This window comes from Trachypithecus francoisi, unplaced genomic scaffold, assembly GCF_009764315.1.
Source record: "Trachypithecus francoisi isolate TF-2019V2 unplaced genomic scaffold, Tfra_2.0 Lachesis_group20, whole genome shotgun sequence".
Taxonomy (NCBI): domain Eukaryota; kingdom Metazoa; phylum Chordata; class Mammalia; order Primates; family Cercopithecidae; genus Trachypithecus; species Trachypithecus francoisi.
Window position 1 is genome coordinate 21,136,311 of NW_022681466.1, and position 18,636 is coordinate 21,154,946.

At 51.4% G+C, this 18,636-nt stretch overlaps 1 protein-coding gene across 1 annotated transcript; it reads left to right on the forward strand.

Moving 5' to 3' along the window:
- Positions 1 to 5,806: 5,806 nt before the first annotated feature.
- ARL5C (ADP ribosylation factor like GTPase 5C) lies at positions 5,807 to 17,333 on the forward strand. The gene is given in 9 exon segments (XM_033181959.1): positions 5,807 to 5,856; positions 7,782 to 7,831; positions 8,405 to 8,465; positions 11,366 to 11,498; positions 12,695 to 12,778; positions 13,304 to 13,325; positions 13,328 to 13,411; positions 13,414 to 13,441; positions 17,182 to 17,333. Coding segments are annotated over 9 exon segments (561 nt in total). The 3' UTR covers positions 17,231 to 17,333.
- The last annotated feature ends 1,303 nt before the right edge of the window (positions 17,334 to 18,636 follow it).

Consider the following 18,636-nt stretch of genomic DNA (forward strand, 5'->3'; position numbering starts at 1 on the left):
CAGGGAGGCAGACCACTTGTGGGGGCAGGTCAGAGATAATCAGGGATTCTGTCAGTCCCCGACTGAAAGTCAGCAGATGAGTGTACCCATTCCTGCCATCCCTAGCTGGCAGGATGTGGACTTCTGACAGTTACTGCAACCACCTGTGTCCTGCCTCACACAGCACCCTCAAACTATTTCCCCTCCCTGCTGGTTCTTTTTCTTTTTCCTTTTTATTTTTTTGAGACAGAGTTTCGCTTGTCGCTGAGGCTGGAGTGCAGTGCCATAATCTCAGTTCACTGCAACCTCCGCCTCCCAGGTTCAAGCAATTCTCCTGCCTCAGCCTCCCAAGTAGCTGGGATTACAGGCGTGTGCCACCATGCCCAGCAAATTTTTGTATTTTTAGTGGAGACAGGGTTTCACCATGTTGGCCTGGCTGGTCTTGAACCCCTGACCTCAGGTGATTCACCTGCCTTAGCCTCCCAAAGTGCTGGGATTACAGGCATGAGCCACCGCGCCCATCCTGGTTCTTGTTTTTGCACAGGTGGCCGTGGAGGATTAAAATTCCTGAGTCCACTACCCGAGTGCTGAGGCCCAACACGAGTGACTGTGTGTGTGTGCGCGCGCGTGTGTGTGTAGGGCAAAAGACGTCCCCCAAGACCCTACAGATGAGGAGTTAGTGGATCAAAGGAAAGGGGAACTGGGCAGGCCCAGAGGTCAAGTGGCTGACCCCAGTTCCCTGGGGAGCCAATGGCAAAGTTGATGAGAGCCTACTGTCTGCCTCCCAGCATAGTGCATTTCCCACTGCCTTCCTACAGAATCATTCATTCCTGTGTTTCTTCCTTGAACAAACGTTTATTGAGCACCTCCTATGTACCAGGCAGAAGTCTACGTAGGGACCATAGATGATTTCAGCACAGCATAATGTACTCTCTGCTGTGGGAGCATTGGGTACTGTGGGAACCTGAAAGAGGGGTTAGTCCCATAACCTGGGGAGGTCAGCTGAGGCTTCCTGGTGGAGGTGAGGCTTGAGTAGAATCTAGAAACATGGTTGGCAGACAAATGGGGGAAATGTTCAAAGCAGAGAAAGTAGGGGACATGCATGACATATTCTTGGCACCTCACCAGCAAAGTGCTCTCAAGGTGATGGCCAGAGAGGGATTGGCAGGAGCAGGTCACAGTGGGCCTTGGGTCATGTTAAGGAGTTTAGGCTTTGTCCTGAAGCTTGTGCGCAGAAATGGAAGGATTGTAAGCAACTAGCAAGATTGCTTTGTTTGCAGTTTGGCGCATAGATTGGAAGGCCTAGCTTGGAAACAGCTGTGATAATCCCGGTGAGAAAGGAGGGTTTGCCTTAGGCCACAGCAGTGGGACCGGAAGGGAGGCAAAGAGGCCAGGGACATCTAGCAGTTAGATGGCCGGGTGTGGTGGCTCACACCTGTAATCCCAGCACTTTGGGAGGCCGAGGTGGCAGGATTGCTTGAGTCCAGCAGTTCTGAGACTAGTTTATGCAACATAGTGAGACCCACGTTTTCACAAAAAATTTTAAAAATTAGCTGAGTGGCCGGGCGCGGTGGCTCAAGCCTGTAATCCCAGCACTCTGGGAGGCCGAGACGGGCGAATCACAAGGTCAGGAGATCGAGACCATCCTGGCTCACCCGGTGAAACCCCGTCTCTACTAAAAAAATATAAAAAACTAGCCGGGCGAGGTGGTGGGCGCTTGTAGTCCCAGCTACTCGGGAGGCTGAGGCAGGAGAATGGTGTAAACCCGGAGGCGGAGCTTGCAGTGAGCTGAGATCGGGCCACTGCGCTCCAGCCTGGGCGACAGAGCGAGACTCCGTCTCAAAAAAAAAAAAAAAAAAAAAAAAAAAATTAGCTGAGTGTGTAGTCCCAGCTACTCGGGAGGCTGTGATAGGGAAGCTGAGGTGGGGAGGATCTCTTGAGCCCAGGAAGTCAAGGCTGCAGTGAACTATGATCACACTACTGCACTCCAGCCTGGGCAACAGAGCAAGACCCTGTCTCAATAAATTAAATAAATAAATAAATAAATAAATGTTAGAATCTTGAGCTCTTGGACAGCAAGTGGAGGCAGCTGATAAGAGAAAGGGAGGTGAGGCCGGGCACGGTGGCTCACACCTGTAATCCCAGCACTTTGGGAGGCTGAGGTGGGTGGATCACGAGGTCAGGAGTTCGAGACCAGCCTAGCCAACATGGTGAAACCCCATCTCTACTTAAAATACAAAAATTAGCCAGGCGTGGTGGCGGTGCCTGTAGTCCCAGCTACTCGGGAGACTGAGGCAGGAGAATTACTTGAACCCGGGAGGCGGAGGTTGTGGTGAGCTGAGGTCGCACCACTTCACTCCAGCCTGGGTAACAGAGGGAGACTCCGTCTCAAAAAAAAAAAAAAGAGAGAGAGAGAGAAAGAGAGGTGGTCAGTCTGCCCAACATGGCAAAACTCTGTCTCTACTAAAATACAAAAATTAGCCAGGTGCAGTGGCACACGCCTCCAGCTACTCTGGAGACTGAGCAGGAGAGTCGCTTGAACCCAGGAGGCCTAGGCTGTGGTGAGCCGAGATCACACCACTGCACTCCAGCCTGGGTGACAGAGCAAGACTCTGTCTAAAAAAAAAAAGAAAAGAAAAGAAAGAAAGAAAGAAAGAAAGGGAGGTGACTGCTGATGGTGAGACGTCTTCCCAGTAAAAGCAGGTAAAAAAAACAAATAAGCTAGGGGCAGAAGTGATCAGTCCATCTTTGGTCAAAGTGGGTTTGAAGTGCCTGTGGGACATTCAAGAAGAGAAGCAGAGGCTGGGAGCAGTGGCTCATGCTTGCAATCCTAGTGCTTTGGGAGGACCAGGTGGGCAGATCAATTGAGGTCAGGAATTCGAGACCAGACTGGGCAACATGGTGAAACCTCATCTCTACTGAAAATACAAAAATTACCTTGGTGTGGTGGTGGGCGCCTGTAATCCCAGCTATTCTAGAGGCTGAGGCAGGAGAACTGCTTGAACTCAGGAGGCGGAAATTGCAGTGAACCAACGTGCCACTGCACTCCAGCCTGGGTGACAGAGCGAGACTCTATTTCAAAAAAAAAAAAAAAAAGAGAGAGAGAGAAGAGGAAAATACAGCTGGGTACATGGTCTGGAGCTCCAAAGAGAGGTCTGAAGTGGAGTCTGATGTTTTGAATCAAGGTCAGATATTATTAACTCCAGTTTACAAAGTTCATAGAGGTTAAAAAAAAAACTATTTGACCACAGTTACACAACCATGGGGCAAGGATTTGAACTCAGATATATGGATGTCAAGTTCAGTGGTGTCTTTGACCCCCCAAGTTCAGTGCTAATTCCTTTGCCCCAGGATGCATCAGCTTCTGCAAGGGTAGGGGCTGGGGGTTTGGGAAGGAGGAAGCTGGTGTCTGAGTGTGTTTGTGCCCCATGTGCCTTCTGCCTGAAATTGCATTTCCAGGCTGGGTGCGGAGGCTCACACCTGTAATCCCAGCACTTTGGGAAGTCGAGGTGGGTGGATCACTTGAGGTCAGGAGTTCGTGACCAGCCTGGCCAACATGGTGAAACCCCATCTCTACTAAAAATACAAAAATTAGCCGGGTGTGGTGGTGGGCGCCTGTAATACCAGCTACTTGGGAGGCAGAGGCAGGAGAATCACTTGAACCCAGGAGGGAGAGGTTGCAGTGAGCTGAGATTGAGCCACTGCCCTACAGCCTGGGCGATGGAGGAAGACTCTGTCTCAAAAAAAAAAAAAAAAATTGCATTTGCCCGGAACTTGCAGGAGGGGCATTTCTAGCTGGCTTGGAGATAGTGAGATTCTTGTTTCTTGGTAATCAGATGCTCTCAACTAACGCTGGCTACACCATCAGCAAGTCAGTGGTTGTCCATGTGTGAGGATTTCGACACCCATGAAGTCAGCTGAGACCCTGCAGGAACCGAGGGACTAGGGACTCCTGCTACCTGGGACCCTTCGTTTCCTTCCCTGACTAGCTACTCCTGTTTTTGCAGTGGATTCTGTCCCAGAATAAGATGATGTGGGAGAGGCCCAGGTACTAGGTGTGGCTTAAAGTTTCCACTTTTCTACACTAAAGAGAACTAAGCTGAGGCCACCATGGTCCAGGGACAAGGGGCTGTTCCCGATCAGTATCTTGGAGACAAATTTTGTCTTAGCTCCAATAACCTTTTTGTGTCCAGAGTTGGTTTCTGCTGGTGGGGTTCCTGGTCTCGCTGACTTCAAGAATGGAGCCTCGGACCTTCCCGGTGCATGTTAACAGCTCTTAAAGATGGCACAGACCCAAAGATTGAGCAGCAGCAAGATTTACTGTGAAGAGCCAAGGAATGAGATAGAACTAAAGCTTCCACAGCGTGGAACCAGACCCTAGTGCGTTGCCACTGCTGGTGGGGAGGTGGCCAGCGTTTATTCCCTTATTGGCCCTGCCCATGTTCTGTTTCTGTCCTATCAGAGTGTGCTTTTTTCAATCCTCCCTTCGATTGGCTACTGTTAGGATCCTGCTGATTGGTGCATTTTACGGAGTGCTGATTGGTGCATTTTCCAGAACGCTGATTGGTGCATTTTACAGAGCACTGAATAGTGCATTTTGCAATCCTCTTGCTAGCCATAGAGCATTGATTGGTGCATTTTTACAGAATGCTGATTGGTGCATTTTACAATCCTCTTGCTAGCTACAGAGGGCTGATTGGTGCATTTTACAATCCTCTTGTAAGACAGAAAAGTTCTCCAAGTCCCCACTCGACTCAGGAAGTCCAGCTGGCTTCACCTCTCATTTTCTTCAGAGAAGGGTGCCTTGCTTTCCTTTTAAATCAGGCCTTCCTACTCTTTCAGAGGGGGTGTGTGTGTGTGTGTATCTGTCTCTCCCTTTACATCACAAGCTCCATAAAGACACAGACTGGGAATGGGAGCAGTGGCTCATGCCTGTAATCCCAGCACTTTGGGAGGCTGAGGAGGGAGACTGTTTGAGTCCAGGAGTTGGAGACCAATGGTGAAGCCCGTCTCTACACACACACACACAAATTAGCTGGGAGTGGTGGCTTTCACCTCTAGTCCCAGCTACTCCGGAAGCTGAATTGGGAGGATCACTTGAGCCTGGGAGGTTGAGGCTGCAGTGAGCCGTGATCCCGCCACTGGACTCCAGCCTGGGTGACAGAGCAAGATTCTGTCTCAAAAAAACAAAAAAAAAAAACACAAAAACATGAAGACCCGAACTGCGTCTGTTTTGTCTACTTCATGTGTTTCCTGGCTCATATTTGTTAAATTTTTTTTTTTTTTTTTTGAGACGGAGTCTTGCTCTGTCGCCCAGGCTGGAGTACAGTGGCCGGATCTCAGCTCACTGCAAGCTCCGCCTCCCGGGTTTACGCCATTCTCCTGCCTCAGCCTCCCGAGTAGCTGGGACTACAGGCGCCCGCCACCTCGCCCGGCTAGTTTTTTGTATTTTTTAGTAGAGACGGGGTTTCACCGTGTTAGCCAGGATGGTCTCGATCTCCTGACCTCGTGATCCGCCCGTCTCGGCCTCCCAAAGTGCTGGGATTACAGGCTTGAGCCACCGCGCCCGGCCCATATTTGTTAAATTAATGAATAAATGAATGAATGCTTCTTAAGATCCGGGTCCTGGGCCTCAAAGTGGAGGCAGATCTTCTTGTCTGTTTTTTTCTTTTTTCTTCTTTTCTCTTTTAACTATGTATTTTTTTTTAATCAGGCAACTTCCTGAGCCAGAGTATGCTCAGAGAGATCCCCTGTCTTTGTTTACTGAAGTGTTTCCAGCTTGCAGAGTATTACTTTCAATTCTGCAAAGAGAAGTGGGGAGGGCAGCATGCACTACGAGGTTCCTCCCCCCATCCCCCTACCCCCAGGAAACAGATGGTAAAATGCTTAAGACACTGCTGCTTCCTTCAGCACCCTCGGTGCCCCATCCCCCAGCCCCAGACTTGGCTCCTTCTCTGCTAAGGCTGAAACGCAATCAGCCCAGATGGGCTCTGGCAGTCAACTCTATCCTTCTAACTCTGGGCACCAAGTTGGGTGGGATGAAAGTCTGTATTTAGTGAGCTATTTTCCTTCTTCCCGCAAACTTCCCAGCCTTCCTCAATCCTCTTAAACTTGTGTTCCCATTCCTTTTTCAATATTCCAAGTGCCATTTCTCAGGCTGTAGCTTAACTCATTCTACATCAGTCTGATAACAACACATTCCTCCTGTGTGCCGGGCTCCGGACCAGGCAGGGAGTGCGGGGGTCACATGCTGGTTAATAAGATAGGAACCCCACCCTCGGACTCACAGTTGATGGGAGGAAACAGACTTGCCCGTCTATAATCCCAGTGTAGGGAAAAGCCCTATGTAGCTGGAGAACCAAGCGAGGGCTGGGGAAGCAGGTGGCTTTTATGGCAGGGGAGCTAAAAGGTCTCAGGCATTCTCTTTTCTGAGAAGGTGAAAGGAACTCAAGGAGGAAATGCAGAAGCAAAGGTACAGTCAGAAAGAGCTGGGCATGTGTAGGCAGGAACCAGTAGATGCAGAGCCTGGGAGATAAACCTGCCAAGGCAGGTGTGGTCTGTTCGTGGAGGCTCTTGAATGTCAGATCAGTCAAGTGGAGACTGATCTGAATCCAGTGAGCAATAGGGAGCCATTGAAGGTTTAAGAGCTGGGAGAGTTACAGACCCTGAGCTGTGCTTTAGGAAGGTTAATAGGGCCATGGAGAGGATGCCCTGGGAAAGGAGAGGTAGAGGCAGGGAGACCAGTTAGAGTTATTACCTTAATGGAGGGTCGTTACCTTAGTGGAGGCTGTAGGAGGGCAGTGCAGTGGGGTGGAAGGAGCTGGCTCCCTGGTGTGTTGGCTGGATCTCCTGGTACCCACCTCCACAGCCTGAGGGCATGTTGCCTTTTCGACTTTTCCTCTTGTTATCTGTTTGTTTGTTCATTTATTTATTATTATTATTTTCCCCCCCAGCTTAAGCAAAGGAAGAAATTCACAAGCAACAACAGAAACCCCCCCCTTCCATAACCTCCTCAGATCTGGCCTCCTGGTTCTGTATTGGCTCATGTACTCCTCTGCCAGGTATCTGGGGCCTCTCTGCAGGGCCTCCAGCTGGAGGATCTCTCTTCATGCTCCATCCTTGTCTTCAGGTGCCCACTTCTGGGGATCAGGAAGCTGTGCCTGGGCAGTGGGTTTGTCAGTGAATTGCAGGAGCACTAATTTATCCTAGAAGTTGCCAAGCACCAAGGGGAGACCCTGCCTTTCCCCAGCAGAACACACTTTGAGTGGGCCCACAAGACCCACGCTAGTGAACCGACTGAAGATCTGTGGAGGGTTGGAATATTCTCCCAGCTCAGAGAGGATCGGTGAGCCCTGTCTGTACTACACAACTGGTAGGTACAGAAAGTGGGTCGCCTGGGGTTTTGCTTCAGTCTAGTGCCCTAGACATGGCACACAGAGAAGGGAGAGCTGGGATCCGGTTCCGGGAGCAGTGCTGAGTCTCCGCTGATTTGCGGTGGTGCAGTCCACCCGGATAACTGGAGTTTTCGCAGGGCGAAGGGGAGAACTGGAGCCTGGAACTCCCATATTCCTTGCACCTCTCGGGCCCTGGACAGGCAGCCCTTAGTCACTGGGGTGTCCATAGCGCTCGCGAAGGGCCAGCGTCCCAGAGGGTTCCCAGGTCAGGTTGATGACGCGTGGGGCTTCCCTAACTTCATAGGCAAAGCCTGCCAGACCCTCCCTGGGGGAGCGGAGCTCCGAGCACCAGGGCCGACTCCGCTCCTGAGGCCGCTGAGCCCTCCTGCACCTGTCCGGCCCGGGAAGTGCCATAGGACAGCTGATTGCCAAGTTAATGAGCATCTTCGGGAACCAGGGTAAGGGGCGCACAGGACATCCAAGCGAGCGCTTTGATCTCGCTCTCTTCTGGGACTCCTCTGGTCTGGGGTCGGACGCACTGGGGGACCTCGGGCTCCGAGGGTCGTATATGGGCGCTCCTCGACTGCCGCGCGGCCTCCCCTGCCCCCGTCCCTGCCTGCTCCTCTTGGATCCTCGCGCTTTGGTGCGCCCCAGGACGCAGGGCTGGGCAAGCCTCCTTTCTCCCCGCTAAACGGCGCCAGCGGCGGGGATGGGGGGCTGCTGCGGGTTTCCTGCGACTGTGACTTCGCGTCCGGCTCTTTCTCCAGACACCGTCTCGCGGCAAGCCCAGCGGCGCCCTGGGCCTTTCAGACTCTTCTAGAATGTGAAGTGGGGTGGGGGCTCAGCTGGCTTTTCTAGCGTCCCGGAGTGGGGCAGGTGTCGGGGCTGGGTAGGAAGCAAACACGCTAAGGTGGGCAGAGGTCCCCAGCATGCGGGGAGCGCTATCTCCTTCCTGGGAGGTCTGGTGGGAGCACACAGTCCCTTGGCCATCGGGTTTGGCCCTGACGCTGCGCTTCCTCCGATGTTTCCAGAGCAGAAGGTTACCATCATGGGATTGGACAATGCGGGAAAGACCACCATTCTCTACCAGTTGTAACTGACTCTCGGGCGGGGAAGGTAGAGGGCTGGGCCTCCCACCAGACTGACAGGCATGGGGACCAATCACTAGAGCTCTTCCCTGGGTTACCGGGCTCCTCTGTACCCGCAGGAGTGATTGAGAACGCTGCTTGGACCTTCCTAGTACTGCGGCTCCTTGGCCTGGCATTCAAATCCTGCACCGTACGGGCAACCCTAGCTCCCACTGCTTTCCTCCATCTTCCTGGGACCCCTGCCAAACCCAGCTCCAGGCCTGCCAAGTGTCCCAACCTGCCTTCCTGCTCTTGGCTCCCTCTAGCGGCAGGTCGCCCCTTTCTCACCCCGTCCCCTCTGCCAGTTAACTTTCTTTCCCTTCTTCAAATCCAAAGGCTCACTGAGTCTCTGTAGCTCCTGGTCTAGCAAGCCTGGCACATATGGGTAAGGCTGAGTAAATACCGATCGCAGATTTCCCCGATATTCGCTCTCTGGATGGCACCTCTCCCATTTTACAGCCTCGAAAGTACTTTACCTAGGATAAGCTTTTCCATGAAAAAGTAATACATGTAAATGATTTTTTGAGACGGAGTCTCGCTCTGTCGCCCGGGCTGGAGTGCAGTGGCCGGATCTCAGCTCACTGCAAGCTCCGCCTCCCGGGTTTACGCCATTCTCCTGCCTCAGCCTCCCGAGTAGCTGGGACTACAGGCGCCCGCCACCTCGCCCGGCTAGTTTTTTGTATTTTTTTAGTAGAGACAGGGTTTCACCGTGTTAGCCAGGATGGTCTTGATCTCCTGACCTCGTGATCCGCCCGTCTCGGCCTCCCAAAGTGCTGGGATTACAGGCTTGAGCCACCGCGCCCGGCCCATGTAAATGATTTTTAAAAAGCATAAAGGAAAATTTCAAACAATAGAGGAATACACAGTGAAAAGTAAGTTTCCTTCTCGCCTCTAGCTCCTAGTTTTCCTCCTATTGTAACTTTGCGGTAACTTTTCAGAAGCATTATTTACATATAAAAGCATGTGTATGTTTTCTATGTCACTTTAAACGAAGCACCTCTCTGATGTCCCTCACTGTGTCTATTTTTCAAAACTCTTGCTTCTTAAAGTGTGGTCTACAGACCAGTCACATAGGCATCACCTGAAAGCGTATTAGAAATGCAAAACCGTGGCTGGGCGCGGTGGCTCACACCTGTAATCACAGCACTTTGGGAGGCCGAGGCGGGCGGATCACCTGAGATCAGGAGTTCAAGAGCAGCCTGGCCAACATGGTGAAACCTCGTCTCTACTAAAAATGAAAATTAAAAAACAAATAAAATTTTTAAAAAGGACTAGGCATGGTGACTCACGCCTGTAATCCTAACATTTTGAGAGACCGAGGCGGGTGGATCACCCGAGGACAGGAGTTCGAGACCAGCCTGGCCAACATGGTGAAACCCTGTCTCTACTAAAAAAAAAAAAAAATTAGCCGGACGTGGTGGCACATGCCTGTAATCACAGCTACACTGGAGGCTGAGGAAGGAGAATCACTTGAACCCGGGAGGTGGAGGTTGCAGTGAGCTGAGATCACGCCACTGCACTCCAGCCTGTGCAATGGGAGTGATACTCCATCTCAAAAAAAAAAAAAAAAAAAAAAAAATTAACTGGGCGTAGTGGCATGCGCCTGTAATCCCAGCTACTCTGGGAGGCTGAGGTAGGAGAATCGCTTGAACCCAGGAGGCGGAGGTTGCAGTGAGCTGAGATTGCGCCACTGCACTCCAGCCTGGGCAACAGAGACTACATCTCAATAAAAAAAAAGGGGGCTGGGCGCGGTGGCTCATCCCAGCACTTTGGGAGGCAAAGGCAGGCGGATCACGAGGTCAGGAGATCGAGACCATCCTGGCTAACCCGGTGAAATCCCATCTCTACTAAAAAAAAAAAAAGTACAAAAAATTAGCCAGGTGTGGTGGCGGGTGCCTGCAGTCCCAGCTACTCGGGAGGCTGAGGTAGGAGAATGGCATGAACCCAGGAGGTGGAGCTTGCTGTGAGCCGAGATCACGCCACTGCAATCCAGCCTGGGGGACAGAGCAAGACTCCATCTCAAAAAAAAAAAAAAAAAAAAGAAGAAGAAGGAAAGAAATAATGCAAAACCATAGCTGGATGCAGTGGCTTACCCCTGTAATCCCAGCACTTTGGAAGGCCGAGGTGGGCGGATCACTTGAGGTCAGGAGTTCGAGACTAGCCCAGCCAACATGGCGAAACCCCATTTCTACAAAAATACAAAAATTAGCTGGGCGTAGGGGCGTGCGCCTGTAATCCCAACCACTCTGAGACTGAGGCGGAAGAATTGCTTGAACCTGGGAGGCGTGATTGTGCCTACACTCCAGAATGGGCAACAGAGTGAGACTCTGTCTCAAAAAGAAAAAAAATAATAAAAAGAAAGAAAGAAAGAAAGAAATGCAAAACCCTGGACCCCAGCCCAGACTCATTGGGTCAGAACCTGCATTTTGACAAAACTCTCAGGTGATTCAACTGCATATTAAAGTTTGAGGAGGCTGGGCTCTGTGGCTCATGCCTGTAATCCCAGCACTTTGGGAGGCCAAGGCAGGAGGATCTCTTGACAGGAGCCCAAGGCCAGGAGTTCAAGATTAGCCTGGGCAACACAGTGGGACCCAGTTTCTATAAAAAGAAAAAAAGAGATAAAGTTTGAGGAGCCTGCTTGAAGATGTTTTCCTTCTCTGGGGTCCAAGCCAGGGCAAGGCTTGGTCTCACTCCTGTCTTCATTCCCCAGGGCCCAGCACAGGGCCTGGCTCCCAGCAGGTGCTTGGTGAACCTGGGTGGACTTGTTCTGAGTTAGATTCAGCCTGCTTTGGGAGTAGAGCATTTGGGGGCCAGAGTTGGGAGTAGGCTGGACTGAGCTCTTGGTGCCCTCTTCTACCTCCCCAGCTTGACCAGTGAGGTGGTCCATACGTGTTCCACCATTGGCAGCAACATGGAGGAGATCATTTTGCAGAAGACCCACTTCCTCATGTGGGACATAGGGGGGCAGGAGGCTCTGAGCTTTATCACCAACACCTAGGTGAGGAGGGCACCAGGGCTCCAAGGCAGCTGTGTGATATCAGACAGTCATGTAACTTCTCTGAGCCTTGGTTCCCCAACTTGTGAAATAGAGATTATAATAATCGGCCGGTTGCTGTGGCTCATGCCTCTAATCCCAGCACTTTGGGAATCTGAGGCGGGTGGATCACCTGAGGTCAGGAGTTCGAAACCAGCCTGGCCAACATGGCGAAACTCCACCTCTACTGATAATACAAAAATTAGCTGGGCGTGGTGGCAGGCGCCTGTAATCCCAGCTACTTGGGAGGCTGAGACAGGAGAATCGCTTGAACCTGGGAGGCGGAGGTTGCAGTCAGCCGAGATCACGCCATTGAAATTCCAGCCTGGGTGACAGAGCAAGATTCTGCCTCAAACAAACAAAAGTTTTATGTATACATATATATGTATAATGATTTCCCTGAGTTGTGAAAATTAAATAACAAACGAATATGTAATGTATATGTCAGATACTCAACACAGTGCAGTGCCTGCCTGTTAACATGTTCTAATACTTCCTGGCAGCTGCTGGCAGCTTTGTTTGATGCACTGGATGCGGTAGGCCCCTTGTCTATAGGGCCTTACCTTCTTACTCCAGCAGGAGTAGAATTCAGTGGTTTAATTCCTGGACTGAGACAGAGCTGGGTTCCATTTCCAGCACTGCTATTCATCAGCTGTGTGGTCAAGAGCAAGATACGTAGCCTCACGGAGCCTCAATCTCTTCATTTGTAAAATGGGGATACTAACAGTACCAAGTCCACAGGGTTGTGGTGAGGCCTAAATGGAGTCATGAACACCCAGTGCTTATGTAGCACAGCCTCAGCCGCTGCCACACAGCCAGAGGTGTGCTGTTCCCATGTCTGGATAGAAAAGACAATTACAGGCCAGGTGTGGTGGCTCGCGCCTGTAATCCTAGCACTCTGGGAGGTCGAGACAGGCAGGTGACCTGAGGTCAGGAGTTTGAGACCATCCTGGCCAACATGGCGAAACCCCATCTCTACTAAAAATACAAAAATTAGCCAGGTGTGGTGGCACATGCCTGTAATCCCAGCTGCCAAAGACAATTATAATGGAAGCAGGGTGGTGAAATCTTGAGGCTGCATGGTTTCCTTTCTCTGGGCCTGGCGTCTGGGCAGTGCAGAGACCGGGGGAAACATGTTTACCATAGAGAAAGCCTGACAGTTCGTCATCCTTGTGATTGACAGCGTGGACCGGGATTGGCTGCTGACTGCTTGAGAGGAGCTATATAAAATGCTGGCCCATGAGGTAAGCCCCCTACAGTTGGGAGAGGGCCCAGTGGTACTAGCTGTGTGCCCTCAGGCTGGTCACTTAGCCTCTCTGAGATTAATTCCTGGTGTCCCAGTTTCTGAGAGTCTCTATACCAGCAGCATGAGGAGGGCTGGTTTGTGCCTGATGAAGGGCGTCAGTACCCTCAGTGCAATTGACTATAGAAGCCAGAGTTGCTGGTTCAAGTTCTAACTCCATTTTTCATTCATTGTGGGCCTTTGTACAAGTGACTTCACCTCTCTAATCCTCAGTTTCCCCAAGTATAAAATGAGGAGGATCATTAATTCCCACCTATGGGATTGTCATAAAGAGGCTTTCCATGAGCTGCTGGTGTCATTTGATGTGGTTGCTACCATTGTGGCAGGGCCCCCATCTCTGCCTCATCCAGGCATGGGCCTCTGTTGCTGGGACAGCGGGAGAGGGAGCCAGAGAGCACCTGTGAGGCAGTAGGAAGCAAGGCTGGGCCCTAGCAGGCTGCCTGGGGCTGGGCTCCTCTATCCACAGGCTCTGCGGGATGCTTCAGTCTTGATTTTGCCAATAAGCAGGACGTGAAGGACTCTGTGAGGACGGTGGAGATCTCCCATTTCCTTACTCTCAGTACCAGCAAAGGCCACTGTGCTGCTGTACCCTCACCGGGGAAGGGTTAGTGGCTGCCCCACCTGGATCTCCAGGCCTGGCTGAACCAATGGATGACTGACCATCAGAACCCTTCTTCTGCCTCTCTCCTGGGAGAATCTGGCTCACAGTTGGCTCCTGGGCCAAGGCAATTGGGCATCTCCCCACAGGTGAGATGTGGTGGGTAAGCCACGAGCAGACAGCATCCCTGCTCTCAGGGGCTTGTTCTAGTGGAGCAGGGGCTTGTTCTAGTGGAGAAAGAGGTAGCACTCCACCACCTAAACGCAATAATCTTTTTTTTTTTCTGAGGTGGAGTTTTGCTCTTGTCACCCAGGCTGGAGTGCAATGGTGTGGCCTCAGCTCACCGCAACCTCCGCCTCCCATGTTCAAGCGATTCTCCTGCCTCAGCCTCCTGAGTAGCCGGGATTACAGGCACCTGCCACCATGCCTGGCTAATTTTTATATTTTTAGTAAAGATGGGGTTTCGCCATGTTGGCCAGGCTGGTCTTGAACTCTTGACCGCCGGTGATCCACCGGCCTCGACCTCCCAAAGTGTTGGGATTACAGGCGTGAGCCACCATGCTTGGCTGCCATAATCTGAGGTGCTGAGAAGTGATGTGAAGTGGATACCAGAAATGGAGGGGAGAGGGATAGATCTGATTCAGTTCTGGCCTCTCCTAAGAGGTAACTTTTGAGCTGAGACCTGAATGAAAAGAAGGAGACAGCCACGGGGAGACCTGGGGAACAAGCCTTCCAGGCAGAAACCTGACCTTCAGGTTTTTTTTTTTTTTTTTGAGACGGAGTCTTGCCCTGTCACCCAGGCTGGAGTGCAGTGGCATGATCTCGGCTCACTGCAAGCTCTGCCTCCTGGGTTCACGCCAATCTCCTGGCTCAGCCTCCCAAGTAGCTGGGACTACAGGCGCCTGCCACTACGCCCAGCTAATTTTTTTGTATTTTTAGTAGAGACAGGGTTTCACCGTCTTAGCCAGGATGGTCTTGAACTCCTGACCTCGTGATCCGCCCACCTCGGCCTCCCAAAGTGCTGGGATTACAGGCGTGAGCCACCACGCCCAGCTTAGTTTCTTATCTGTAAGTAGGAGGTTCATTATACCTCCCAGAGTTTCTGTAGAGTAAATGACACCATTCAGTCCACAAATCTTTCTTGAGCACCTCCTTTGTGCAGGGTACTGTTCTAGGCAATGGAGAAACAGCAGTGAGCAAAACAGACAAAAATCCCTGCCCTCATGGAGCTTACTTTCCAGTAGGGGAGGCAGATGGTAAACAGGAAAAATATATAGTCAGTTAGAAAATGATAGGCCGGGCGCGGTGGCTCAAGCCTGTAATCCCAGCACTTTGGGAGGCCGAGACGGGTGGATCACGAGGTCAGGAGATCGAGACCATCCTGGCTAACACGGTGAAACTCCGTCTCTACTAAAAATACAAAAAATTAGCCGGGCGAGGTGGCGGGCGCCTGTAGTCCCAGCTACTCCGGAGGCTGAGGCAGGAGAATGGCGTGAACCCGGGAGGCGGAGCCTGCAGTGAGCTGAGATCCGGCCACTGCACTCCAGCCTGGGTGACAGAGCAAGACTCCGTCTCAAAAAAAAAAAAAAAAAGAAAATGATGGCTGGGCGCGGTGGCTCATGCCTGTAATCCCAGCATTTTGGGAGGCCGAGGCGGGCAGATCACTCGAGGTCGGGAGTTTGAGACCAGCCTGACCAACATGAAGAAACCCCGTCTCTACTAAAAGTACAAAAATTAGCTGGGTGTCGTGGAGCGTGCCTGTAATCCCAGGTACTCAGGAGGCTGAGGCAGGAGAATCGCTTGAACCCCAGAGGCAGAGGTTGCAGTGAGCCGAGATCGTACCCTTGCACTCCAGCCTGGGCAACAAGAGCGAAACTCCATCTAAAAAAAAAAAAGAAAATGATAAATGACTTGAGCCAGGAGTTTGAGAAAAGCCTTGGCAACAGAGCAAGACTCTGTCTTTACAAAAAAAAAAAAAAAAAAAAAAAAAGCTGGGTGTGGTGGCACACACCTGTATTCCTAGCTACTCATGAGGTTGAGGCAGGAAAATCACTTGAGCCAGGAGTTTCAGGCTGCAGTGAGCTCTGACCATGTTGCTGCACTCCAGTCTGGGTGACAGAGCAAGATCCTGTCTCAAAAAAAAAAAAAAAGTGATAAATGATAAGGTGAATAAAGAGTAAGAAACACAGATTGGGCCAGCATGGTGGTTCATACCTGTAGTTCTAGTTACTGGAGAGTCTGAGGCAGGAGGATGGCTTGGGGCCAGGAGTTGGAGTCCAGCCTGGGCAACATATCCAGACCCCCATTTCCAAAAACAAAAATAAAGAAAAGAAAAGGGAGATTGGAAGTGTGTGGAGGGAATGCTGCAATTTTAGGTAAGTTACCTGACAAGGGACACTGAGCAGATAGCTACTGAGTAATCACCTGGAGGATTTGAAGGAGCTGGGCCACATAGAAAGGGCCTTACATCAGGCCTGGAAAATTTCCCTTTCCTCTTACTTGTCAAGGGGAATCACGGCAGGCTGGGTACACAGGTATCTTTTTTTTTTTTTTTTGAGGCAGGGTCTCACTCTGTCACCCCCCAGGCTGGAGTACAGTTGTGCAAACATGGCTCACTGCAGCTTCAACTTCTTGGGCTACAGTTGTGCAAACATGGCTCACTGCAGCTTCAACTTCTTGGGCTCAAGCGATCCTCCCACCTCAGCTTCTCTAGTTAGGACTACAGGCGCACACCACCATGCCCTGCTAATTTTTGTATTTTTGTAGAGAGAGGGTTTTGCCACGTTGCCCATGGCTGGTCTCAAACACCTGGGTTCAAACGAGCCCCCTGCCTCAGCCTCCCAAAGTGCTGGGATTACAGGTGTGAGCCACTGCCCCCGGCCACTTGATTGATTGATTGATTGATTGTGTGGAGTTTCACTCTTGTTTCCCAGGCTGGAGTGCAATAGCATGATCTCGGCTCACTGCAACCTCCGTCTCCTGGGTTCAAGCGATTCTCTTGCCTCAGCCTCCCAAGTAGCATGCGCCACCATGCCCACCTGATTTTTGTGTTTCTAGTAAAGACGGGGTTTCTCCATGTTGGTCAGGCCGGTCTCGAATTCCCGGCCTCAGGTGATCCACCCGCCTCCGCCTCCCAAAGTGCTGGGATTACAGGGATTACAGGCGTGAGCCATTGCGCCTGGCCCGATCAGCATTTTCTAAGTACCCTCCATGTTCCCTGTGCGGTGCCAGACCGAGGCTGAGGATGATAGAGATGACCAAGACTCCACCCATGCGCCGGAGTTGTTTACAGTCTAATGGGGGAACTTTCGGAGGGAGCCTCTTTCTGGCACACATCACCGTGAAGAATCCTTGGCCAAAGACACAACTAAGGGGCCGAGCAAGGTGAGTCTCCAGGCTCCTTCCTCAGAGAAGCCCTCCCCGACTCTCAGGCATCCAGAGGCCTCTGTATATTTCCTTTATCACTGCATGTAATTATAGAATTATGTGTCTGACCATTTATTTAGTATCTATCTCTTCCATCAGCCAGTAAGCCTCAGGGGCATGTCTGCCTTTTCACCAGTGACTCCAAAGCCTTGCACAGTACCTGATGCACAGCAGGTACTCAAGTCAGTTTGTCTCTGTTAATTGAATGATTGGATGTAACTTTGCCTCCTGCACCCAGTCTGCTTTGGGAAAGGGTTGGGGACTTGAAGGCCATCACTCTCTTGGGATAGGCTGTCCTTCCTGTTCCTCCCTCCCTGCAGGCCGCCTGCTGCGCTCCAGTGGATGCAATCTCAGGCCGTTGCTAACTGATGTTCCAGTCTGAGGCCGACCAGAAACTTTGGGGTTTTGCATGGTCAACGTGAGTGGAAAATCAAGTGGCTATTTATTACTTTTTTATGGTTCTCTGGTGGGAACAGTGGCTGCTATGGACAGTGAGATTGACACCATTCTCCCAACCCGTTGCTGAGAATTGGACTGCATACCTTGGATTCCTGCAGACAGCACAGCGGAATAAGCTGCCCCTCCACCATGGCCACAGGCATCCTTCTTGGAGATGTCAGGGAAATGGTGAATACATTGCAGAATTAGGGAGTGGAACCCTCTCCTTCTCCTCAGCCCTCAACCTCTCCGTAGGAATAATGTGTGTGTTGGGGGGCAGATTAAGAGACCCCTGAGGCCCGGCACGGTGGCTCACGCCTGTAATCCCAGCACTTTGGGAGGCTGAGGCCGGAGGATCACTTGAGGTCAGGAGTTGGAGATCAGCCTGGCTAACACGGTGAAACCCCGTCTCTACTAAAAACATAAAAATTAGCTTGGTGGTGGTGCATGCCTGTAGTCCTAGCTACTCGGGTGGCTGAGGCAGAAGAATTGCTTGAACCTGGGAGGTGGAGGTTACAGTGAGCTGAGATTGTGCCCCTGCACTCCAGCCTGGGTGACAGAGCAAGACACCATCTCAAACAAAACAAAACACAAAAATTAGCCGGACGTAGTGGCGGGAGTCTGTAATCCTAGCTACTAGGAAGGCTGAGACAGGAGAATCCTTTGAACCCGGGAGGCGGAGGTTGCGGTGAGCTGAGATTGCGCCACTGCACTCCAACCTGGGCAACAGAGCCCGACTGGGTCTCAAAAAAAAAAAAAAAAAAAAAAAAAGACACCTCTGGAATTGGTCTTCATTTCCTCAACCCACCCCCACCCTCAGGCTTTTTGGCCCCTCAGCCATTTTTGTCACATTCCCTTTGGGCAAAGGAGATTCTAGAAAGGTGAAGAAGGTGGGCTCAAGGGGAAGAAGGTAGAGGCAAAAACCGGAAGGGGTAATGCAGGAGGACAGGACGTCTCAGATAGGGACAGCCCTTTGCACTGCAGAGATTCCACTCTTCCTCGTCTTTCCATTCCCTCTGAGATGCTGACTCTGACCACAGTTCTTAGACTTTAAGCCACTCCACAGCATCCCCTTCACTACTAGTGTCCTTCCAATGTGAATCCCGCTCCTCCCAAATATACCGGATTCCTACAGGGGCTGCTTATTTTGTCTTTGCGCAAGGATTTTTTTTTTTTTTTTTTTTTTTGGAGTCTCACTCTGCCGCCAAGGCTGGAGTGCAGTAGTGGCGCGATCTCGGCTCACTGCAACCTCCGCCTCCCGGGTTCAAGCGATTCTCCTGCCTCAGCCTCCCGAGTAGCTGGGACTACAAGCGCGCACCACCACGACCTGCTAAGTT